Genomic DNA, 26206 nt, shown 5'->3' on the forward strand with positions numbered 1-26206 from the left:
GCTCAGGATATGATTCTATGATACCGAGCTTAACCGGCTGATACTGCCTTGGCCTGGGTTATACTGGGATGGACTGCGATATACTGGCCTGGACTCAGTTTAGGCTGGGTTAGACTGGTTTATACGGGTCTGGACTGGGACAAACTGGTTTCACAGCGCGCCTCCGCCGCCGCTCCTCGCGCGCCCCTCCTCACGCGGCCCTGCCCGCGCCGCGCGCACGAGCCCAGCCGCCCCCTCGCGCGCCGCCGCCACTTGTTTTGGAGGCGCGCGTGGTCCTCTCCGATTGGGCGCCGGCGCCCCGCCCCGCCCCGCCCCGGGCAAGGGAACTACATCTCCCGGCGTGCCGCGCGGCGGCGGCCCGGGAGCGGCGGGCGCTGGAGCAGGGTGGCGGCGGCGGTGCCGCTACTTCGCGAGAGGAGCCCGGGCGCGCGCGGCGCTGCCGCGGACAGGTCGCGGTGAGCGCGGCGCCCCCGCCCGACGGGTCCCGTCGCCCGGAGGAGCGGCCGCGCCGGGAGGAGACGCTGCCGCCGCCGACCCGCGGCGCGTCCCTTTCCTTCCTGTGCCGGCGGCGGCGGGGCGAGGGCTGCCCCCTCCTCCGTCAGTCGCGGCGGCAGCAGCAGTAGCAGCATGAGCGGCGGCGGTGCCGGCCGGAGCGCGGCGGCGAGGGCACGGCTGGCAGCGCGGCTTCTGGTGGTGCTCGGCTGCGTCCTGACACCGGAGGCCCAGGTAGGAACCGGCGGCTGGCGGGGACGGTGCGGCGGGGTGGGACGGCAGGGAGCAGGAGGGACCGTGGCTGGGCAGGGATGCCCGCCGGCTGTGAGTAGGGCTGCGGAGCCTTTCCGGAGGGACCGGAGGGCAGAGGCGGAAGGTGAAGTCACTTCGGGGGATCGTGGGCAGAGGGCAGCTCTGGGCCGTGTCTTCCGCAGGCTCCCCGCGGAGAAGTCGAGAAATCTGTTGCTGGTGGCTGTAGCACACGTCCTTCCCCTTCCGTGCCCTGTGGCTGGCACTTGCCGGGATCCAGCCCGGGGCCGGTGCCGCCGGTCTGTGGGGAGAAGTTGGTTGACCTGGGAACCACAGGTAGCACCAGCTAGTGGGATGTGTTGAGAAGCTCTGGGTTGGCTCACGCCCGTGGCTTCAGGCAGAAGCTTCGGTGCTCTGATGAAGTCTGTGAGAAGCCATATGTTCAATGGTGATGCCAGTGCTCGGGCTTGGCTTGTGCTTAGGTCGTTTGTCCACATTTCAGGCAAGAATGAGAACGCTCCTCCTTCCTTCTGTAAACTGCCTTCACAGCTTTAGGACAAGTGTCTGTAGTTAGGAGCTCACTATTCATCTGCCGTGTGACCGTGACTGAAATGATAGTTGGTGTCAAGTAGGAGAGGCTTTCAGCTGGGCCAAAGACGTTGGAGTGAGTTTATAGAGGAATACACAGACCACGTGAAGCAAAGCTTGTCCTCCGGATTATTATTTTTCTTATATTTTCTAAATTTCTGCGTTGTATAACATGCTATACTGTAAGTAGCCATCCAAGGTGGTGATGACAGTAGCATAGATAACTTTAATTGCAGCTTTTTTGGTAGTAAGTTGAGGTTGTCTCCAGTTTAAAAATCTAGTATTTTAGTAATTATTTTAGCATAACTAAATGCTAATTGAAATAAAGTTCTTAAAGAAGCACTTAGTAAAGTGGCATGGGTTTTTTTGCACTGCTTGGCAGAGAGATTGGTTGTTGCTATTTCATAAAATTGTTAGCATGTTGTGTTCAGAGTTTGGCTTGTGCAGAGAAAGGTAAGCTAGCCATTAGTTCTCGGAGTCATGTTACCTAGGGCTGTTCTCTCATTCTGCAGCTATGGCAAAGTAGAACATCTAAGGAAAAAAACAAGGTGTCCCAGGTGATCTTCTAATTGTTAAAGCAATTAAAGTACAATAACCTGATAACACTAATAAGGTTGTTTATATGAATAGGTTGCTTATTTTTATATACATTCATTCAGGTTTTTCTTAAAGTACTGACTGTGTTTCTCTTTCCAGATTTCATAAGGAGAAATTGATGCAGGTTGGACATTGACCTTTTCTTCTGAAAGGTTGATTTATCTTGGAGAAGATAAGTTAAAAGTTTCACTTCTCCAGTATAGCTCTAATACCTGTTTAAGAGCTAAACTAGATTTGACAGTACTTTGATAAGCATATTGGAAATGTAAAAAAAATAGCAGCTTTGCAATCTCAGGTGACTTCTTGAACACAAATTATAGTAGGCTAATGCTTTTAGAGTTTATTGTAGAGTTCAAAGTAATTAATAGATGGAAAGAAATCGTGATACTTGTCCATTGTAATAAAAGTGTGATAACTTACAGTACAGTTTAACTTTATATTTGTGGACTAAGTTAACTAGTATAGTTTAATTTAAAAAGGCAAAGTACAAATTGTGTGAATAACAAAGTAGGTCTTGCAATACATAGTTTTAACCATGTAGTGCAATGTTCTTATTTTGATGTCTCCAGTTTGAAAAAAAGAAATCATTAGAAGATCCAGGTGTTGACAAAAATGGAATAATTTTCTGCATGTTCTTGGAGTGTTCCAAGCCTGCACTTAGGCTAATTAAAAAAACCCTCTAACTGGAGTACTCGAAGCCAGTGTTGCTGTTGCATTACTGTGCTGTGAACTGACTCCACTGCTGTGCAGTATTACTGTTTTATATATGCTGTTAAAGTATTTTATAAATTGTGATTTGGTACAGATATAGCTTAGTTTAATTTTAGAGCATGCTTTCCAAGGAAGCATTGATTTTGCTATTTTATGTATACAGGGAGCTAACTGTTCCAGTTCTGAAAATGTTGTGAGAAAAAGAAATGGAGAAGTTAGTTTGCTTGCTTACTCTGAATTATTTTTTCTCTTCATAATTTCCTAGATAATTTCTAGTTTTTGGGGAGGATTCATTTCTGAAACTTCATTGATCTAGGTAAACTGTTCTGAGTTTTCAAAGATGTTCTTAGAATTGAGATCTTAGTTAAATAAAAAGGCTGAAGCTTTTTATTGTTCCATGAGGATTTGACACTGAGTGTAACTATTGCATTTCTCTGGGACATTTTTCCCCTGAAAAAGCATTTTCCATTTTGCATAGATGGTAAAATTATTTTTGTAAGCAGTGGATAGTCTTATGTACTGGTCATCAAAATAGTTTCCTACTCTTTATCTTCTCAGTTCAAAAAAACTTTATCTTATCATCCTATTAATACAGTCCAGTAACATTTGAGCAAAATGTTTAGAGTTATCTTTCTGCCTTTTTATATTACAATGAAATGTTATGCTGTTTGCTTTGTGGTATGGTGTTACCTGTAAGGGCTGCACCTTTACAGATTCCTGCCTCTTTGTGATCAATAAGAAAATTTGGAATTTTTAATTGAATTATTATAGATTAAAATGCATGGGGGTTTTATTTCTGGAATAACAAGTTTTTTCTTCTGGCTTTGAAGTTGGCAGTTATGTGGGCTGTGAAAAACCTGTAATTACACATTGGCTCTTTGTTAGTTCTTTGCCCAGGTTTGAAGTCAGATAACATTAACAAGGCAAGCATAACAGCAGGAAAAAATTTTGGTTAAAGTAACTTTCCTGAAATTAGTTTTACTTCATTGCCATATCTGCTCTACAGAATTGTGACAGCCTGTTTAGTGTCTCAAGAAAAGTAGGATGTATGTAAGGTGAATTTTCCATTTAAGTGCTTTATTGCCATATCCTCACCTCTTTATTCTCGCAGAGAGTTGGGGGAAATCCATTTCCCAGGCCTCCTTTATGCTTCATAAAGAAGCAGAAGCCTACAATTTGGTTTCTAGTGGCTTTTGTACATCAAGCTTGGTTATATAAGGGTATCTGTTTTGTAAAGTACAGGAGTGATTTATCATGCATAAAACAGATTAGATGATTTCATAATCTCATCTGTGTGAAGTCTGTGGAGGAAAAAAAGCCCAAAAATCTTTTTTGTCTCCTTTTGCACATAACATTTTAATAGTTAGAAGTTCTTCTAATCCCATGCAAGATATAAGATGTGTGGGAATTTCTATTTTAAATACATTCTAGGCCATCATGGATGTCAATGAATTTCCTGTGTGGCTGAAGGAATAGAAGCAGTAAACACCAGTGTTTGGTTCCATTGCCTTAATGTGGTCTGAAGCCTTCAGACATGTCTGTAGCAGTTTAAGAAGCTATGCCTAAAAGAGTTCATTTAGATTTATTGAAATTTATCATTCATAGAATCACACTTTCAGTGTTTCCACCTTTCCATCAGACACTGCCAGGGTCTGAGCAAGAGTGTTGCCGTAGCCTAGTCTACGACGTTAGTTGGAGCTGTCCTCTCTGCTACACGCACAGTCCTGCCTTCCATTTCTGTGTTGGCAGTAGAACTTCTGCACTTGTAGTGTGCTGCCTTTCGTAGAGGTGGTCTTAACCTAGTGCAGTAGCAGTACAGCTTGCTGTCCTAGCAGAAAAAGAGGGATGAGACCTGGAAAAGACACACTCAGTTTCATGATAGATTCACAGCATTACAATATAGATCCCTGCACTTGGTTTTCCTAGTATTTTTTTGTTGAATTTATTTGTGAAATTACAAACTTCTTGGGCACAGAAGAACCTAAACTCCTTTTCCTTATGCCTCTAAGGAAACTGGATGGAGTGTTTTCACACTTTGAGAAGAAATATGAAAATAAGATGACAGTGTGTGATTGTAGGGTTTTTTTAGGCAATTCGACTCATGAGCATTTGGTAGGAGAATACTTGATATGCAACTCTGCTAATATACCACATGTTTGTAATTTGGAAAAATCTTGTTGCTCATTCTGCAGAAAGTTCTATGTGCTGAAAGTGTCAACAAATTTCAGGGATGAAATTGTTCATCTTGCTAACATTGATTCAGCATTGCATTTAGAGGTGGGCTTAAGCTCAAAAAAGTTCTGCAGTCTTACTTTGAGTTTGTGAGGTATATTACAGAGTATTTTAGTGATGAGAAATATTTGCTATGGAACTATATTTCACTCGTATTTCTTTCAACTACCATCTTTTTCTCTTTAAAGGATTTTTCTGCAGTTAATATTCTATTTCTATATTAAAAATAAATGTTTATGTATTTTTCAATAGCTCACAGGAGTCCTAGATGATTGTTTATGTGACATAGAAAGCATCGATGACTTCAATACTTTCAAGATCTTTCCCAAAATCCAGAAACTGCAAGAACGTGATTACTTCAGATATTACAAGGTACACTTAGAATGGTGTTTTCCTGAATAATTTAAATAAAATGCAGAAAATATACGAAGGATTGCATATTAAGTCAACTTGCTAGTGTTAGGCTGTCTATTAGAAGCCCACAGCTCTTTAATTTGGTTGAAGCTGGTTTTCAGTCCCTGACAGTTGTGTTGGTAATAAGTCTTGTTTGCTGTGTTAATCCTGGAGTCAGTGACAATAGATCATGACCACTTTCATTCAATTGATAAGCGGTAATTTTAAAGATAGTGCCTTTGTACTGCTGCATCTAGGAAAGGATCATATATTAGCAGTTTTCTGACAGCATGCAGTGCTTATCTTCTAAGAAATGTGTATAATTTGAAATGGAAATATTGCAATGACTTACTTTTCTTGTAAGTTGCTGTCTTATTTCTGATTTAGTGTTTCCTATCTAGACAACTGTTATTCCTTTGAAAAATAGGTAAAACTTTCCTTTTTCAAGTAATATATAATATCACTCTTTATTACTTGAAGCATTTTTTTCTCTGTATTACTATCTGATGCACAAATGAGGATCTGAAGCCTGATACTCCTGTTTTCAGATATGCTTAATTTAAAAATGAAGTTGCATTTTGGCTGAGCTAATCAGATGGCTGCCTGCCACTGGAAAAACGTGGTTACACTCCTCTAGGGCAGCATCCTGCCCCTTTGCTACTTTTAGCTCTCAGTTAGGCCAATGCATCTCTTTAACCTGGTGGATATTTAGTTTGGGTGTTTCAGTTTGTCATTTGGTAGGGGATTTCGTTGGTAGGGTTTTGTTGATTTTGTTGGGGGTTTTTTGTTGGTTTTGGGTTTTTTTTCTCCTCAGGATATAGAAAGTCATCTAGCCGACCTGGAATTGGACAAATATTAAACTTATGCAAGATGGGGTTATGAGTGTGCAGGAGAAAAGAGCACTAGACTCCTCCCTTTCTAGCCTGAGCAAGCAGTAATGTGTAACTGCAGCCTGAATCTCCTGCTACATGATAGAGTTCTAAATTCGCTTTTCAGGAGAAACAGGATATGTGCGACTTCAGTACTAATACATCACATAGCAGTGGTAATGAGATTCTCCAGAGGCAATAGAAAAATACAAAACAAAGTATGCGAAGATGAGGAGCAACAGGTATATGAGACTTCACACAACAGTAATTTTATTCTGCAAATTTAGAGCTTATGTGCATTTCAACAGCAGTTCTGCAGATCATACTCTAAAGGTGTATCACAATCCTGCCTCATCTTTTATACTGATCTTCCTAATAGATGGGCAGATCCAAGGACCTGTGTGCAGTGCACCCAGCACCACACTTCACTTAGTACTTCCAGTGGTGGCAGGGAAGAATTTGTGTTGAACAAGTGAACTGCATAAATCAGTCAGAATGTTCTTCACCCTTTCCTGTTTGAATAAGCAACAGCTTTTTTGATATCCCTGTGCAGAATGTTGGAAGTGCTTTTAAGCACATAAATGAATGTGAGAATTGTGAAGGTAGGTGTCATGGTTTAGGAGTGGTACTCCCCAAATCAGTGCCCCCACTGAACCATGCACCACTCACTCTTGTTCCCCTGTTTTCCTCTCCCTCTCCATGCTATGTCAGGATGGAGATGAGAATTGGAGGCACAAAAGGTAAAGATCATGGGTCCATATAAGAACAATTTTCTGGAAAGAGCAGTGAAATAAGAAAATGAACAGTAACAGCAACAGTACTAATGAGAGAGGGCATAAGAAAAGAAATTATTCACATAGAGGGGAAAAAAATAATAGACAATATCAGGTGACTCTCTCTGCTATGTTTTCTTGACTGGAAGGAACTCCTTCTCCCTGGAAGACAGTCCCTTTCCTCTGCCCCTGGCAATGATGTGAGGTGTTATGCAAAAACCTTCAGGTCCTAGCCATGCCCTCTCTCGGTTACTGCAAGTATGAACCCTGACCTGGCCAGAACCAGGACATTATTCAATGATCATCTAGGTCAGCTACAGCATAGGGGGAATATACTTGTTCTTGGAGTGAAAACACTCCTACTCTGAAGTAATTGAATTTGTAATAGGAACTTGGATTGTGAACTTTTGTAATTTCTGTCACAGTATTCCTATTGTGCTGCTAGTTCAACAGCTGTAAAATAACTCAAACCTTAATGTATAATACTGAATGGATGAGGTAGTTTTTACACAAAGGCCAGAGAAAACTTCATAAAGTCTTGCAGAAATTGTGCTAGGTGGTTTCTAAATAGTACAACAGTTCTCAATGAAAGAAATAAAAATTTTTGTCTCTTTAGTTTTATGCATCAAAACACACAAACTGTGGAAACCTCATGATCAAGAATCTGTCTTTTGATTTGTGAAAGGACTGAATAATACTCTGAGTGATAATGATGAAATCCAATACCTCATAGCCTGAAGAAGATAGGATGGTCTATGTAGACAGTACATGATTGGTATTGATTAAAGTGCAGGTGCTATACAACCTCATTTTGTGTGTGTACTGGTTTTTGGTGCTCTTCAGTCATTCTGGGACTAGTATATCTTGATTTGTATGTGTTCTTTCTGAATTAATCTGCTGTTTAGGCCGTGGTATTTTATTTATATAGTTTATATTAGTTTATTTAGTTTAATGCAGTTTATATTATTTATTTATATTTTACACTATATAATATAAATATATACTATTGTATAGTATATATTTATATTATATAGTGTAAAAGCAGTGGCTGCCTAGTTACTTACATTTTCCTCAGTGTGTAAGCATTTTTTATTGTGAGAGTTTACTTTGAAGAAGGTTATGATTTAACTATGTTAGCTGGTCTTTTTTTGGTAGAAATTGGTAGGAGGCAAAAGTTTTATATAATAGGTCTTATTGTGAAGGTGAAGTGGAATGTAAAACTGTTTTGTGCTTTATTTAAAAAAATTTGAGGGAATGAGTACAAAAAATAATTGTACTTTTTTTTCTAGGAATGATATTTGTGCATTGAATAGAGGAAATGGGGGGGAAGCAACCTAAAATCTCTGCTTTTGTTGTATCTGTGCTAGCAAGGTTTGAGCTGTAAAGAGAAGATGTTTGTGATCACTTCTAAGAAGTTGTACCATCTGCTAAATGTCTTGTCAGGGGTTTTTTGACTAAGGAATCTCTTTAACATTTTAAAATAATAATCTGTTTTTAGTCTAATTTTGAAATCCAAAATCGTCCAAGCACTTACTTGAATTAGTAAATTTTACTAGTGAGAGATTTAATTTTTGCTTTAACATACTATGTGTTTGTGTTCACTCACTGGAGACCATTATCATTAACAGTTTTACTGCACAAAGCTTCAGCTCATGTAGTTAGAGAGAGTAATTAGAAGAAACCAAATGACAGACCAAACCCCTCCAAAACCCCCTAAACTTAAAGTACTTAATATAACACTTTTTCCTTGTATCCTCTCCTTTAATTTAAAGGATTTCCTGATACTGAGAGCTTTCTTCTACAGATGTCTTATGTAAGTGTTGATTGTAAACTTCTGGTTTTGTGTGTTTAGGTCAACCTGAAGAGACCATGCCCATTTTGGGCTGACGATGGCCATTGTTCTATAAAAGATTGTCATGTAGAGCCTTGTCCTGAGGTATGGATCAAATAATATATTTATTATGATATATAATAATATCAAATAATATAAAAAGGGGGTTTTGGCTTAAAATTTGCCAATTTGCGGTGGCTAGTACTATAGTAACAATGTTTACTAATGAGAACTTAAATTTAAATAAAAGTGACAAAATTCTTTTCCATCCCAAAAGTAGAAATACGACCAAAATATTTTAAGGTCTTACTCATTTTATGAACAAAGCAGGTAGCTTCAAGAATAAGTCTCTTCTAAGCTCTAGCACTGTTTTGGATATAACATGTTGAGAAGCTAAAGGAGCAAATTAATTTTTCAAAAAACAAGTTTGCTTTGACCTCTGTAGGAGTGTTAGATAATTGGTAGGTTTTTATCAAGCATAAACATTTCTATGAACAGTGTAAAAGCTGTGATTTATTTTTTGTTTTTAGAGCAAAATACCTGTCGGAATTAAGGCTGGGAGTGCTAATAAAGTAAGTACCCCTTTATTTTCTAAGTTCTTTCTATTTTTTAAAAATCTTAACTTTATAACAGCTGTGTGACTTTTTAGTACAAACCTTCAGTGTTTGCATACTGATGAAATAGTTAAGATACCTGATTGATGTGGCTTTACCTTTTTACCTTTATGTATAGTAGTGTTTCTGACATAGCTGGTACGGTCATGTCATTTTGAGTCTGTCATTGCTGGAGAGATGATGCAGACTGAATCAATGGATGATGGGGGACTGCACTGCATAGCCACAGAATGACTGGTGCAAAATTGTTGCTTCAGTTCTGAGTACAGGCCACCTTCTAGAAAGCTATAGGCTAAGGTGCACAGAGGCAGTAGCAGTGCAGTCTTTTTTAAGAATCATAAGTAATCACAACATCTAATATTACGAGAACTGAAATGATTGCATGTAGTTCTGCTAGGTCTTATTTTCAAGAGGTCATTAGTCCAGAGATTATTTGGTCATTAGTCTAAAGACAGTTTAGGCCAAAGTGGCCAGTGCAAACTTAAGTAGTCAGTCTGTGCTGTTGGCTTTGCTTACTTCTCTCCAAGTCATCCTTCCTAGATCACCAAGTGATCTTAGTAAAGCCAAAAAAAGTAGAGAGGCTATATATGCCTAGGAAAGAGGTCAGAGCAGAAAGACTAATAACCACCCACCCACACATCCCAAACACAGTCCCCAAGAATGAGGATTTTAGCAGTTGATGGGATAATGGTGCCCAAATGAGAGATCTTCCTGAGTGCCTCGACTGTGTTGTAGATACTTACACTTGATTAACATATCATATCTCCATCCCCCCCCAGTGCTTTCTACCTCACTTGGCAGACTAAGTGTAGTCCACCATATCATAAAGGACTTATGAAAAGGACTGTTGGCATTAGGTTTAGACCTCATGCCAAGAAACATTATCAGAGATAGCTGAAATGAATACTTCATTGTGAATTGATGACTTGTGTCCTGCTGTCTTGAGCAGTACAGGCAAGTCTGTCTAAGCTTTAGCTCAAGAGGAAGTCATGTTTCCTTTATACATACATTGTTAACTCACTCTGAAGTAAAGACTGCCTCTTCATTTAAAGGTTCCTGGTTATCAGAGAAGAAAAATCTTTCTCACTGACATAACTTAACTGTCAGTCAATTCACCATTCCAGCACAAGCAGCAATAGTTGTTCTGAAAAGCTGACACTATCTCTGGGCAGCAGATCTTGTGTTTTAGCTGAATAATCTGTTGCCAGTTCTCTTTTTCATTGACTCTTTTATCTTCCAAGCTTGATTGTAGAGAAGATGACTCTTGGAATAGCATAATGCCTCCTAGAGAGAGGGACTGCAAGACTTTAGACTGTTTTAGAAAGGATTCTTGTAGCAGGCATTTGAGCTTCCTGATTGATTAATCTTGAAAGCCATAAATAAGCTGTTAAATAGTAACCAAGGGTATGCTGTTCTTTAGATACTTCACATAAGCATATCAAATTGGATTTAGGAAGTGAAAAAACAGATGCCTTTTGCTGTCACCACAATAAATTGGGATAGCTTCTTTGGGAAGCTGCCATTTGCTGTGTGTTTGCTACAGTGGTTTCCTTTGAGTTGCCTTGTAGGTTGTTGAAACCAGCTACAGTACTCAAAGTTAGGCAATTCTGTACCTTTAATCTGCAGTAGAAGACACTAATGCATGCTGCTTTTCTGTTAGAGAAGCAAATATTTCTGGGGGAAAATTGTCATCAGAACAGACATAAATCTTACCTGTGCCATTTTCTTACTTCTTATGGTTCAGTTAAAAGATCTTTCTTGGAGCCAATTAAAAATCTACAATCTCATTTAATATCCTTTTAAGGAAATATAAAATTTGTTTTAGTATGAATGTTTTGTTTCAAGGACTGGGCAAGTACTGTGCTATTAGCCTGTGCTAATTTCCCATTTGGGGGAGTCTTGCACCTTATGGCTAATCTGCAAAGTACTGGGTTAACAAAAAAAGGGGTTTTTTCCCCAAGGACATACATGTCCAGTTTCTCTCTTTCATCCTGATAGTGTTTATCTTGGAAAGCTGAAAATAACCAAAGGTGTTGTTAACAGTGAGAATTATAATCTCTTGAATAGATATACTCTTGGTGGAATCCTGCAGAGAAGTTTTCTGTGGCTTCTGTCCAGTTTCCCTTTGCCTTTCTCTCCTTGTGTAGAGGAGCTTGTAAACTTCTAGCTTTATTTAGGCTTTTGTGGGGGATTTTTTTTTGTTTGTTTGCTGAACAATGATGAGAACGGTTCTTTTGAAAGCTCATCTAGCTGCAAAGACCAAGGTTACACTTGTACAACTTCCCCACAGGAGTGCAGTTAGCAATAGAAGATGTCTTTTAAATTCTTGACACCACCATAAGCCTTTTGAAATAGTGCTGTAGAGGCAAACAGTAATTTCCTTTTCTATAGCATATTTTGGGGCTAGACATTAAGGCTGTATTAATCTTCGAAGCACGGGACAGGATGCAGTAACTCAAGGTTACAACATGTAGCTTTAATTTACTTCCTGCCCTTCTCTTTTCTGTTTTTTTTTCCAGTAACTGGTCTTAGGAGATCCTGGTTGTCAAGAACAGATATTTTGTCCTGATCTTGTCAGTGGTCACAGAGCACTGATCCAATAACTGTTCCTGTTAAACACTAAGGAATAGGGAAATCTGGAAACACATTTTGAGACTTGTTCATTTCGTTGGAAATTTAGGATTATAATCTTGGCAGTAACCTTTTTTCACTTCAGGGTAGGGATTGGTTTGCAACTCTAGACATGCAGAATGTTTACTTCAGCATCTCAGTATGTTATTTCATCAGCAGTATCTATTTCAGTCTAGGTTAAAGCCATTCCTTGTTCCCATTTTTCCGTTTAACATCCATACAATGCTGAAGAATGAGGTCCCGTGCCTGTCAAATCCAAGAAAATTGAGTGAGAAGTTCCTTCTAGAGTAAATATTTATGGACACGGCTCCTAACAAGATTTAAATTTTTTGGTTTTTTTAATCTCCTTCACTTCTTTGGTCTTCAGTAGGTTCTGCTGGTTTTCTTTATGTTGGTTCAGGCAAATGCATTTTTAAAAAGCAACTCATTTTGCTTACTCATCTGAACAGTTTTAATTAAATACTATCTTTTTTTGAGAAGTATCGTGATACGTATTGTGGTGGTACTTTGCCTCTGGCATCTTGACCACAAGACTGTCCTCAGAAATGAATTATTCTTTCTTTTAAAATTTATCATTTATTTATTTTATTAATTGACTTAAGGCTTAGTCTGGAAAAAACACATATTCTCACCCCCCTCCACGCCCCCCCCATCCAAAAACCCCAAAGAGGAGGAAATTTTGTTTATCTTTTAAGAGAGCACTGCTAGTACCTTTTATGTTCCAAAACTTAGAAGAACATTTTGAGCTTTAAGCTGACAGACTTGAATTCCCTGCTGATATAACCATATTATTATAGAATAGTGGAATTTAATCTTTAATTCTTCAAACGTTTTCCTTAGAAATGTTCCAGAGGTAAGTATTTTAGTGGATTACTTTTTAAAAAATATTTTAGAATCAAAGTTCATCTTACATATTTCTATTCTATCTTTAAAATAAGTAAAATTTGAGTCTTCCAGACCTGTGCACATCTGAAGCAAGCCAGTGAATTGGATTAAATGAAACATGAGGGGGAAATGGCCAAAACTAATAAATATACCTACTGAAATAACCAAGGAAACTTGGGGTATGATTATACTTGAAAAACAAAGTGTGTTTATAGGTATAGTGCTGCATGGCTTTCAAGGTCCTTTTATGAGACTGTAAATAAGTATCTGGAACACTTATGTGGGTGTTTCATAACAAAAGAACTCCATTTAATTTAAACAAAAGGCAAAACAAAACTTTGACATCTTTAGCTGAATTCCCTGTAGTAGTTAAATTCACAGAATGAAATCAGCTTGATGAACTTAAGTGAAAAAAAAAAATCAAAGTAAGAAATGTTCCATAATCATATACTGCTTCTAGAATAAGAGGGGTTCCCTTAATACTAGGGTGTTCACTGCTAAATTTAGAAATCCTTTCACAACACCTGTTCTTAGAGGATTTAAGTAATTCATTTGCATATTAAATATGACTTTTCTTACAGTATTCAAAAGCAGCAAATAATTCCAAAGAATTGGAAGACTGTGAGCAAGCTAACAAGCTGGGAGCAGTTAACAGTACCTTAAGGTATGCTGTTATTTACATCAACAGTACCAAAATAGTAAGAAAGGAACATTTTAATTTCTGTCTGGTTTTGGCAATGTGCTGGTTTTTGTTCTTCATTCTTTCCATAACCCATTAGAAAGTAAATGTGAAATGATGGAAGAACATCTGAAGGCTAAGGTGTTAAATGATAAGTAGACCTTTTTTGTTGTTGTTTAAAGTACAATTTTATATTATTTAAAAGATGTATCTTAAAGCATCAAGAGTCAGAAGAAACTTGCAAATAAAAGCACTGCTTTTCTCTACTCTTTGTTCTTGACGACTGTGATGGATTAAGGGGTTTTGTCCTGCTTTGTCCCACTGTTGCACTGATGTGCCTGTTTGTGATCATTCAGTGAACCAGATCAGGGAGTTGAGTTACTTTTGTTGTTGGCAAAGTTATTTTTAGCTTGGATCAATTGTCTCATCTTTCTTATTGCATGGCACTTTCAAGGTTGGGTGGGAGGAATTCTGCAGGATGGTGTTGCCCCTGGGTACAAAAGTGTGTGGAACAGCATCTAGAAAACATAGCACTCTGCTGGATTCCCCACTTTTGAAAAACAGAAATAGAAAAATCAATTCTTCACTGTTGATGGAGGGATGTGGTGTCTTTGCCCACAATTTTCAGCAGTTCTCCCTGGTAAAGATGTTGAAACTCTCTTGTGCCACAAAAACCTGACTGTTTCTGCATGGTGTGTGGTGTTTTAGGGGAAATAAGAAACTATGAATTCTGTTCCATTTCTGTAAGGCAAAAGAATGTGAGATTGGAAATGGACAGCAAGAGATAATGCCTTTATGAGAGTAGGACAGATGATTAAAGTTTGGAGAGGACAGGTAATGGATCCTTTATGTGGAGGAGGAGTTTGTGCTTTGCAGGAAAATCTCCATGTTTTCGACCTAGCAGTGCATCATCCTCTTGGTGTTTTGGGTTATTTTCCTTTATAAGTTGTATTTCTTGTGGTTATCAAATCTTGTCTGTTGGTAATTACCACAGAATTTCCTCACCTAATGCCTAGTATAAAGTCTCCTACTGTGATTTGGCAGAAGTTTAGAAATGTATCTTGTTGTTGAATTGCCTCTGTTTGTAGAATTGAGATGGTACTAATTTGATCAAACAAAATAGGTTGTTTTTGTTGTTTCAAGGTGCCTCACTCCACCCTGGAGCAGAGTTCCCAATCTTAACTTTGCTTACATTTTTCTGTCAGGAGTGTGGCATCAGTAGTTCAGTGCTGCATGCAGTCGTAGAAGAAAGGTTTTGGCACTGTTTGTGTTTCATAGTGTGGGAACTTCAAAGTACTTGTCTCTCTAGTACAATGCACCTTTGAAAATGCTAGAGTGAGTGGAATACCATTATTATTAAAATGGCTTAGGATAAATCATATTCACAGAGTCTTTAGCTTAAAGAGGGATTTAGACATTTATTCTCCCAGTAAAAAGTAAGGCACTAACTATTGTAGGTTTCATTGAAAGTTCAGGTTATGAAAACAGGGTGATTCCTCCCTCCCTTACCCTCAAAGTGACAGCTGCTAAAGTAGTACTTTGAAATGTGTTAAAAATATATTCTGTGAACATATTTTCCCAAGTTCTTACTGGAGGAAGAGAAGCCACTGCACAGTTTGTTCAAATAATGGTGAAATCTTTGCCTCAACATTAAGGTGACTTTTGAAAGTATTGCAGTTGATGCTTGTTTGAATTTTTGTGCAATTAACAAGGGGTAACTCCATATATCCTCAATTTTCAGATATACTAACTCAGAATCAACTTCCAAGCTATATGTGGGTTGTATTTCTTTCAGAAGCTCTTATTGGTGTTGTTTATTTAGAAGTTTAAAATCAAATTTTTTTTCCCCTCAGTAACCAAAGTAAGGAGGCTTTCATTGACTGGGCAAGATACGATGATTCACAGGATCATTTTTGCGAACTTGATGGTAAAATGTTTAAGCTTTTTCAGAGTGCTTGTTTTATTTGCTGTCTCATAAAAATGCAAAAGATCATGGTTTCTCTACAAATAACCATTTTTAAAGTTTTAATTTTGCCTTAATCGACAGAAATGTGACAGTTCGTATCATGCACACAAAGTGCAAATTTTTTGCAATTTTACAAGAAGTGTTTGGTAGCCTACACAGTGCACATTCACTGTTACCTCCTTTTAGTATATTGAGAGATATTTATGTAAATAAAAAAGACAACAAATGGGAGGGGGCTAACATTTTTTAAAAAGCTTCTTACAGAAAAATTGCATCTAGCACAAATATAAGACAAAGGCTTGCAGCTGATTGTTTCTTACTACTCTATTGTTTTGTTGCTATTCTTCTGTGCTTGGACTGAGTTTATTCCCCTTCTGCTCTTGCAGTTTCCAAATGATCTCTGCACCCATGTTTGTAAGGACTTTCTTATTGTTAAAACATTAGGGTACTGGATTGTGTCTTTACACCATGTATGTGAGTCTTTTTATTTGCTTGTAATGTTCAAAGCTCAAAGGAATGTTTTCCAGACAAATGTGAGAATTGCCAACTTCAGGATTGACTATTAAAGTCCTTTTTAATAAACACCTTAGGAAGCTTTCTATACTAGGAATATTTAGGGCATAATGCTAGATGTTTTCATCTACCTTTGGACTTATGTTTGGTGTCACCTGAGAAAGTAGCAGCTGCAGTGGACTTAGCAGCTGCAGTTCTCTTTCAGCACTTCTGCTGCATCTGATCTGACCACTTTCTATATGAGCTGTTTCTGTAATAGCTGATGAGCATTACTGTAGATCTGAACTGTTATATGAAATTATCTGCTGTCTCTACTATCTTCAAGTTGTCTACATTCATTTTTTAGTAGTACTGAGCTGTGAAAGGTATAGTTGAGGAGCATTTCTTTGAGAAGTAATACTAACTTAGTAGTTCCTGATTCTAACTCCATCTCTCCTTATATCATGCCCTGCTGAAGGAGGATGTCCCCAGCTGTGTTCTTGCAGTGTGGTGGGTTTTTTTGTACTGTCTCTGGTGTGCATCTTTCTGCATGGTCAGCTGATTAGGCTTACCTAATAGCGGGAAAGTAAGTTGCCATCTCCCAGCCACTGCCCACACTGTTGTGATGAACTGGCTTGTCGAGTGAGTTTGTGATCTGGAGCAGGGAGAGTGAGAGAGAGTAACTACTGGGAGTCATGGGGAGGAAGTAGAAACCCTTGCTCTCTTCTTCTCTCTTGCTGTTGGGCTTAATGATAAACTAGATAAGGGAATTGATCTAGCTGAAAAAACTTAGTAACCCGGGTCAGCTTTCTGCCTTTCTGTTGTGTGGCTCCACAGCGCACATAGACTCAGTTGTATGTGGATAACAAGAAGAAAAACGGACCCTGAAGTAATCAGGGAGTGTAAGAGCTGCTTAGGTTAGCCACACTGTCAAATAAATAAATAAAGCTGTAATTTGACTTTCTCTCGTCTGGCAGTCATTGTTATGTGTCTTGTATCAGCTCCTTTCTTTGTTTTTGCTACTGCTGCTGAAGTGATGCTTAATTGCTCATGCAGAATCACCTTTTTCAGAGCAGTTTCACTGTCTGTTTCTATGGCTTTTTTTGTTATCTGAGGGAAGTACTACGTGGCACTTACTGGCCATTCTTATTCCTATGAATAAGTCTCTGGACTATTGGCTTGTATTGTATGTGGGGTTTGTTTAAGCATGAGTTGGTCTTGACCTAGAATTTCAAAGAGGGGCAAACTCCTCCTGCTTTTTACTGGTTGTAGCTTGAAACTATTTCTGTTTCTACAGTGTTTTTAAGCAGAGAGAGTCCTGTTTCACAAATTTCTTTGGATAAGTTGCCTGAAATTTGTAGCAAACTTCAGAGATGAGGGTATAGCTTGTTGAAAGGTTGCTTGAGTAACATGCTGCTTGTTGTAACCAAGAGATTTGTTCTGCAATATGCTGAAAGGTTTGCTCAGTTAAGCAATGTGATTCAGACTTTTCTGCCAGTATACAAGGGTATTCAGAGGAAAAATGGATTTAGCTAATAAATTTACAGTATGTACCAACTACAAGATGTACTACTTTGATCTTCTTATTATTAAGAACCTACTGTATGCAGTATACCCATTGCAAAAAAGCAACTCCTTCAACCAAATACTGCCAGACAAACCCTAAATTTGAAGGCCATTTAAAACATAACACTGTTTATATCTTAGCCTAGAGTCAGGGAATACAGTGCACGTCAACTGTTCATGGTAAACTTAAAGACGCCACCTAGATGATCATCAAACATTATAGAAATGAGAGGCACACAGGAAACTTTGGAATAGGTTATATACTTTTGGGCTTTGTATTCAGCATTTATATTGCTGCATTTTTACATACAGGGCACTTACAATCCAACTGGAAGGTAGAAGAGTATTATATGAGACCTCTTGTTTATATTTAGTTGTGTGACTGGTTAAATTAAATCTTTTTCAAATGATCAGTTAGCATATGTAACAAAACTTTTCCTATTTAGATGAGAGATCTCCAGATGCACAGTATGTGGATTTGCTGCTGAATCCAGAGCGTTACACTGGATATAAGGGACCTTCTGCTTGGAGAGTATGGAACAGCATTTACGAAGAAAACTGCTTCAAGTAATTGGGAGGGAGAGGAAGCCTGTTTCTTATACTTGTACCTCAATTTGGCTAAAAACTGATCTTTGTGTTTTCTAACTTATTTTTTAGGCCTCGATCTGTCTATCGTCCTTTAAATCCACTGGCGCCTAGTAGGGGTGGGTCTTGCCTGTTTTATTTTCCAATGCACTTCTTTTAACATAGTGACTGTTGCAGTAAAAGTGATACAAATATCAATCTCCAGTCTGTAGGTGTGCTTTCTGCTTATTTGATTTCCTCTGTAGAAGTAGCTGTACATTTTCAATATTTAGACTAAGGCTTGTGGTACTTTATTACATACCTACCTAATCTTATCCCTATTAGTAGTCTTATTAATGTCAGGTAAGCTGATATGAAAACTAAATTGTAGGTCTCAAACTGTTTACTAAGTTTCACACTAATTTTCCAATTTGGAAATTTGTATTCTTGTTTCTTTTTTCAAAAAGCATTTAATTTAGTCATTTTGGTTCATACTTACACTGGTGTAATGTAGTTGTACATTTTTCATCCATAACGTGTAGTGTAGTACAGCTGTACAAATAATTACATTACTTGAAGGAGTTGATACTTAGGAACGATCAATTATCTGCAAGAATGTTTTAAAAAAGTATGCTATTGACCTGGGGTTTGTTTTCAGTTTTAAGTTGAAAGCTATAACCTGGTGTTTCAAGTGAATCAGCTTTCCCCTGCCAGTGTGTCTCATTTCCCTTAAAAATTAACTATTAGGCAATAGATTAAATTTTTAAAAAAATCACCATCCGTTAGAAAAATCAAGGTATCTCAATATTTATAATGACTAAAAGCTGATATATTGCTGATGCACACAAATAAAAAGAATTTTAACAATGGTTTAATGCAGGGATCAGAATTTCAGAAAGGAACTCTGGCCTGATCCTTGAGCAATGCAAACTAAAGACTATGACTTCCTAACCACCTTTCTGAAGCTAAAATACAGCTTTCAAGAACATGTGAATCGGCTGCTAATAAGATTTCAAGTTCTTGGTGACTTTCATTATTACAGTGCGTTAAGTATTGTGTGGTCTTGAGGAACAAGAATGGAGGGATGGAAAGTAGCCTATTCTTTATAAATTCAATAAGAGTTCTTGCACTTTGAGTGTTTGTAGTAAAGTCTGTTTCATTACTATGTTGCTGTGGAAATTATCTTTTTAATGCTTATGCATTTCTTTTTTTTTTCCCCCCCCTCTAAGGAGGAGATGATGGTAAGTCATTTTCCTTGACCTGCAGAAATGAAGTAAGCATTAGAGATTTTTGGATTTTGGATTTATTCACTTTACTGTTATTGAATTAGAGAGCAGGAAAGTTAGGTTTTTGTGCAGATTATTGATCAGAAAATGTTTTTAATTGAATCATACTTCCATTTGGAGTAAGGGGATGATAAGAGCAAACCACAGTTCTCAGTTCTTATTCTTGTAACAGAATATATGTTGTGATAATGTTATTAGTTCTTCCAGAACCCCACTGATACTGATGTCAGATCCCTTAAAAGAAGAGGGACTATTTGTTGTGTACCTTCTTGAATGTCCTTGCTTTTGGGAAGATGGAGAGAGAGTGGGAAGAAAATATTTGATCTGCCTACAGGGAGGCAGACTTTAAGATTTTTCAGTAAACTGAAAGCTCTCAGGCATAAGATCTAAGTCTTAGGGAAATCTTTGGGCAGGTCAAGGTGAAGGCTGCCAGAATTGCACTCTGCCATCCTGTCTTTCACCAGTAGGACATATAATCAGACTTGTGCTTCCGTACACCGCTGAATGCCCTGACCTGTAGCTTAGTCGTGGTCATTCTTGTATTTCTCCTATTCTGACCCCAATAGCTTTAAACTAACCTCAAAGTTAGCTGCTTCTGTGCCTGTTCTCATTTTAATAGCTAAATTACTTAACTTCACATCCAGATAGCAGCTAATGTTGTATGCATAGTAATATAAAAATACTGTAATATTGGAAATTAATACTCTTCATTTAATGATGTACTTTGTATTTACAGGAGAATCTTTCTACACATGGCTAGAAGGTGAGGGCTCTTGGATGAGTTAATATAGTGTTAAATTCACTAGAAGAAACACTGTAGCACTTTTTTCATTTCCTCAAATATTTTTCATAGCATAGGCTTTTTAGTAATTTGTGCAGTACTTCCGAGTGTTGTTCAAGTATTTCTTAACTTGAGGGTCTTTGGAAATCTTCTCATTTACTTAGATGGTATACTCCTTAACCTTTTAGGTGTTTTATCTTTTATAAAGGGAGAGTTCACTTTGTGCCAGTTACTTTGAATTTTTTGGTTATTTTACACATTTAAGCAGGGGCATTATTAGTAGTAGTAGTATTGGTAAGCATTATTATTTGGAAACAGCTTTAAAGAACATTAAAGACTTCGATGGCTCTATTCCCAGTTTATAATCTAAGTATGTGTGTTCAGAAGGCAAAGCAATTTTGTTTTTATTCATGTCGAAATGGAAATTTTTATTCCTGTGGTAGCAATCAAAATCACATTCTGGAGGTGTGCAGAAAATTAAGTGAGTTAAATGTACTTAATTTTAAAATTAGTTTGTTCTGCCTTTCCTAAGCCTTTACTTGTGTGGTGGTATTGTAGGAAAGCATACAAATTTACATGCCTTTAAAAATGTGATGTCTGTAAATGAGGACACATGTCAGCCTCACAGGTAGGCTTCACTATCAGCTCTTCCTGCTTCCATTTGTAGAGATTGGAGTGCCAGGAAAGTTGCAAAAACCATATCTTTGAGAGGAACAAACTCTTTAAATTTCAAGTGTAGTCTCCATCTTTGGTTCTAGTTGGAACTATAAGTAACTTCTGCATATAAATTATATTTTGACCACTCAATGCCACTGTATTTCCATTTATGCTGTAGAAGTATGACATATTTTTAATATTAATCAAGTCATATTTTCCAAGGTTTTGTCCTGTGCATTTAAATCTTCAGTGAATTTACAGTACAGCTATGAAGAAGTGTTTTTGCTGTTTTCCAGTGCTGTAAGGTTTTCTAGGGCTTTTGATGTTTTTCTGTAGGGCCACTCCTCTAATTCAGTGGTAGTTCTAATTGTAATTAAGATGGGTCACAGTATATTTCTGATTTCCAGACCGTCAAAATTCAAGATTATTACAAATTTATTGCTCAAACACTGTAAGCATCTTATTTTTGTGTAGCAATTTATCTGTGCCAATTGAACAGATCCTTATTTGACTGTTTACTAGAACACTAAAATACCAAGCAAGAAATGTCAAATGTCATTCTTAGTATTGCTTTATATAAAAAATAGGAGGTAAACTTTCCCTATTATGTCTATAAGGGCTTATCAACAATAGTCAAGTGCTGTAATTGTAATTCTTGAAAGTTAACAATGCAGATTTGCACCACTAAAATGTCAGGGTATATTCATTCTGTTGTTTCCAGTATATAGTTTGGCATCTGTTTGTCTTTTTTCTTGGGCAGGTCTGTGCCTTGAGAAAAGAGTGTTTTATAAACTGATTTCTGGACTTCATGCTAGCATCAACTTGCATTTGTGTGCAAATTATCTTCTTGAAGGTATGTCTGGGTAAAATTGCTGAATGGAATTCTACAGTATATGTAATACACATCTTGGTTTTTCTGAAAATTCTTGGTGTATACTTAGTTGCTTTTATTTTCTAAATGTGTCTCTTTTACTGCTTCTGCCCTTTTTTTTTTTTCCTCTGTGTAGAAACGTGGGGGAAGCCTCGCTGGGGACCAAATGTGAAAGAGTTCACTCGCCGCTTTGACCCTGCTGAAACGAAAGGAGAAGGCCCAAGGAGGCTCAAGAACTTGTATTTCTTATATTTGATAGAGCTGCGTGCTTTGTCAAAGGTTGCCCCTTACTTTGAGCGTGCAGTTGTCGACCTTTACACTGGCAATGGCCACGAGGATGCTGAATCTAAAGCTCTCTTACTAGATATCTTCAGGGATACCAAGTAAGGCATAGGGGTTTTCTTATCAGTGGTTTGAAATTTTCAGTTGTATTTGGAAGTGAGAATAGGTGACTCCTTGATAGGATAGGACAAGGAGAGTGGTATGAAGAAATAAAGTTTAAGTAATGGGAGAGATCAAGGGGAATTTGTATGTTTGATAGGAGAGACTAATAGTTTTGAGGTTTGAATATACCAATCTTTAAAAACAAACAAACAAAAGCACTCAACCCCAAGCCATACAATACCCTGGGCTATTCCCTCTGTGTTGTTTTTTCTGATTCTTCAGTATAAAATGCACATGATTTATTTTGAAAAGGAAATTAGTATATATAGTTTTTTAATGGTCCACTGAGTAATCTGGTTTTTATCACAGACTTAGCTTCTGGTGGTTTGGCCATCCATTCTTCCTTCTATTTATTCCATAATGTCCTTAAGTTCAGTTCCTTTGCTCTCTTTTTTGCTAGTTTTTGTGATTCGTAACATGTTGTGTGGTTTCATTGCTGTCCCTAATCACAGTCTTGCTAGGTAATTGAGATGTAGTCAGACAATGATCAATTGGAAGGCAAACATTAAGCCAATTTCAGTATTAGTTGGAAAAAAACTGTGAATAACAGATTTCAAGTTAGTGATTGAATAGTAAAACTGATATTACTGAGTAATTCTTTAAGGCCTGATCTGCAAAGACTAGGAACTCTGAAAAATGTTACACTGATGGCATCAGCTGCTTACCAAGCTTAATTGAGCACTGTAGTTTATGCCAGCATTTGTTTTGATTGCATTTTGTCTTTATTAGGTCCTTCCATATGCACTTTGATGAAAAGTCCATGTTTGCTGGAGATAAAAAAGGAGCCAAGTCACTAAAGGTAAAGCTAGTTTTCTGAATGACATCCAAAATACCCATTTTTAAATTAAGCTGTTTTATTTTGGAAAACCCTTCTGCCAACCACAAACATACTGCTGAGAGTAAGGTTTTATCCCTGCCTTTTCTAGAGTTGTATCTGAGGCCTTTTAATCAACTTTATAGTAAGGTGCTGTCCTGATCCAAGCAGACTGAAATCTCTGGCTTTGTGCCTTGAGTCTGGCATCAGGACTGTGGTGGGGCAAATGAATTAGTATTACCAGTAAGTGCAGTGGTGCTTATTTTTAAGTAGACTATCTGTTTCATAATTATCTGGAGAAAAAGAACCAACCCAGTCATGTTTGCTTTAAAAAATGATGCCTTATATAGCATAATATAACATAATATACAGTATGGTACCATGTAATATAATGATAAACATTAGAAAAACATAGTTCCTAGACATGGGAACCCAATGTGAAAGCTGTGCCTAACTAGCAACTTCCAGTGTTAGCACGCAGGTGTTCAGGTTGGTATGCATTACAAGTCCACAGCTGGAGTGGGGCTTAGTAACAAAGGCCTGTTTTAATATTTATTAATGCTTCTAATACCTATTTCAGTAGCAGTATGGAATGTCATCAGCATTACAAAAAATGCTATTAGAAAAGCGACAGTGTTTTATCAGCCCAGCTAGTGTTTTTTTTTGGACTTCAAAAAATTAATTGAGATCAGCTTAATTAGTTCTGCACTGTGCTTGGTCCCACTCTGCCTGAAGTTGCAAGGCAACAATCTACCCATAGTTTTGAACAGGAAATATCTTTTGTGAATTGTAACCTGTTTGTCAAAAAGGTGGCTCGTTCAAAAGAGAGTTAAAAAAATGGGCAGGGAAACAGATACAGTACTTACAGCTTAGAAAATTTTGAGGAAGTTGGTAGAAAGTGTACAGAATCGAAGTGTTCTGTATTTTGGGGGAGATTTTTTTGTGGAATTAGCTGTTAGAAGCAGCTTGGAAACAAGATTCTGGGTTTACATGGATCTTTGTTATGGCCTGACTGCATAAGGCAATGGTTTTGTTCAGTTTTGCTAAGAAAATTGATATTCTAATGGTACTAGATTTTTATTGGTACTAAGTTCATTAACCTTCTATTTTTGTAAAGCTAAGATGTACATTAACCAAAGCTTTTAAATTTTGTTTTTAACTGATAGGAAGAATTCAGATTGCATTTCAAGAACATCTCCCGCATAATGGATTGTGTTGGATGTGACAAATGCAGGCTGTGGGGCAAGCTGCAGGTACAGGTTATTTTGTGTAGGTGTGTGTGTTCTGGCAGGGGCAGCTTCCAAGATAAGCATCTCTTTCATTTTGTCAGGACTCTTTTACCTTAGCATTCAGACTTTCTGCACATGATTGGTCCTTGATATCCTTACCTATATAATAGAAATAGATATATATTAATTACTGTTGAACATTTTTAAACTTTTTTTCAAGGTGTGTTTTTCATTTAGTCAACAGCTGTTCAGTTTACTGAAAGGTAGAGTTTGTGTTCTAAAAAAGATACTTTTAAAGCAGATGCCTCATGGTGAGATATTACTAGCAGTCAATATCTTACCTGTATTCAGTGATCAGATGAGCCTTGCAGAATCACTTGTGGAAAATCTTCCTTTAAATACAGCACTAACTTGTTAGGGAATCCAGTGTGATATTTAACTCCACAAACTGGGGTGTAAGGAAAAGAAGTAATTCAGATTTTCAGTTTATGTAGAGGGCACCAAATGAACACAAAGGTGCTCAGTAAAGCTGAAAACCAGTTTCATTTTCTTGGCAGTTACTATTTTTATTTTACTGAGAACAGTATTTTAAACCTCAAGACTAATGTCAAGTCCAGACTGAGAATAGTTATTTTGGAGTGCCTGCTGTATGGTACCACTGTATTGCATTAAACTTACCAGAGTGCAGTTTTCAAGAGTTTGCAGCATCAAAAATTTGGTGGTCTCTGCTGAATTTGTGGAGTTCTGCTTACCCTGTCCTAGTTAATACTTCTGATCTTATTGTTTTTTCCTCCTCACTCAGGATTAAAAAAAGCCAGATTTCCTGACCTATAAAGTTCTCTTGCAGCCAGCTTCAACCACTTTTTGTTAAAATTCAGTGGTTGCTTATGTAGCCCAATTAAAAGTGAAAATAAGAAAAGCTGCTTCTGTTCTATTCCAGCATAGAAAATAGGGGTTGAAATTGAAACTGCAATGTTTACCACTAGGATTGAAGGTGGGAAAAGAACATCTGTTGTGATATCTCATAAGAAAACTTAGTTTGACTTCAAAGGGGAAGGGGAGAGGGAAAGGGGAGATGTGCTCCTGCAGGAGTGGGGCATCTGTAAGGTAAGGGGTGGGAGGGAGCTGGAATTGTTGTAATGGGCATATTTTCATATGCATGGCCAAGAAGAAAAGAGATGGGAAAAGAAGAGATATAAAAGACAAGGATGAAGAGTAAGTATACCTGAGGAAACAAATGTTCTTAAATAAATAACTGAACCTGGTACACATTAGTGCCCTGATTTTTGTGCAGTTTTTTGGGTTGAGGGTCAGTATGTAAGAATTGGTACTAAAGTTTGCCTGGATTAGTATGTTTTTATCTTTTTTTGTGGTTTATGACTATTTAAAGGAATGATCTTATTGATGTTAAAACATTGGACTTCTTTTATAGACTCAAGGCTTAGGAACTGCTCTGAAGATCTTGTTTTCTGAGAAAGAAATACAGAGCCTTCCTGAGAACAGCCCATCAAAAGGTTTTCAGCTCACACGGCAAGAAATAGTTGCTCTTATAAATGCCTTTGGAAGGTAAAATGTTGCAATTTTAATAGTAGAAAAATATGAAACTTCAGTATCAATACTCAGGCTCTGTAGAAAGATGGTATTGTACATTTAGCTGTAGGTTTTTAAAGGCTGAATTGGTGATATTGATTAACTTAATGCCTTCAAACTGAGCATGTGGATTATTAACCTTGGTCATCATTCTGTGTTTGGAACGAATTCATCCCCTCTATCTCAAGTCTCATAAATCCACCTTCCACAAGATGAAATTTAAGTCTCTTAAATTTGATTAATTATTTAAAAATGTATCCCCTTTGAATGATGAAACATTGTAACAGCTTTAAAAGAAGTGTACATAGAGCATGCTTTGCTCATCATGTTAGTTCTTCAGATCTTAAATACAACAATCTGTTCCTGTTTAAACAATCTATTTAAACAATCTGATAAAAGAAT

The 26206-nt window shown here is 37.7% G+C and overlaps 1 protein-coding gene across 1 annotated transcript in view; it reads left to right on the top strand.

Moving 5' to 3' along the window:
• The first annotated feature begins 431 nt into the window (after positions 1-431).
• Positions 432-26206, top strand: part of ERO1B (endoplasmic reticulum oxidoreductase 1 beta) — a 29792-nt gene continuing 4017 nt past the window's right edge. The window contains exons 1-15 of the mRNA XM_048296832.1: positions 432-726; positions 5122-5241; positions 8757-8840; positions 9266-9307; positions 13447-13529; positions 15398-15471; positions 18015-18135; positions 18226-18272; positions 19362-19373; positions 20155-20181; positions 21617-21709; positions 21864-22110; positions 22901-22970; positions 24152-24238; positions 25647-25780. Of these exons, the coding sequence (XP_048152789.1) occupies positions 628-726; positions 5122-5241; positions 8757-8840; positions 9266-9307; positions 13447-13529; positions 15398-15471; positions 18015-18135; positions 18226-18272; positions 19362-19373; positions 20155-20181; positions 21617-21709; positions 21864-22110; positions 22901-22970; positions 24152-24238; positions 25647-25780 (1340 nt within the window). The 5' untranslated portion in view covers positions 432-627. The remainder of the gene's footprint in view (positions 727-5121; positions 5242-8756; positions 8841-9265; positions 9308-13446; positions 13530-15397; positions 15472-18014; positions 18136-18225; positions 18273-19361; positions 19374-20154; positions 20182-21616; positions 21710-21863; positions 22111-22900; positions 22971-24151; positions 24239-25646; positions 25781-26206) is intronic.

Source organism: Corvus hawaiiensis, chromosome 3 (assembly GCF_020740725.1).
Source record: "Corvus hawaiiensis isolate bCorHaw1 chromosome 3, bCorHaw1.pri.cur, whole genome shotgun sequence".
NCBI classification, from domain to species: domain Eukaryota; kingdom Metazoa; phylum Chordata; class Aves; order Passeriformes; family Corvidae; genus Corvus; species Corvus hawaiiensis.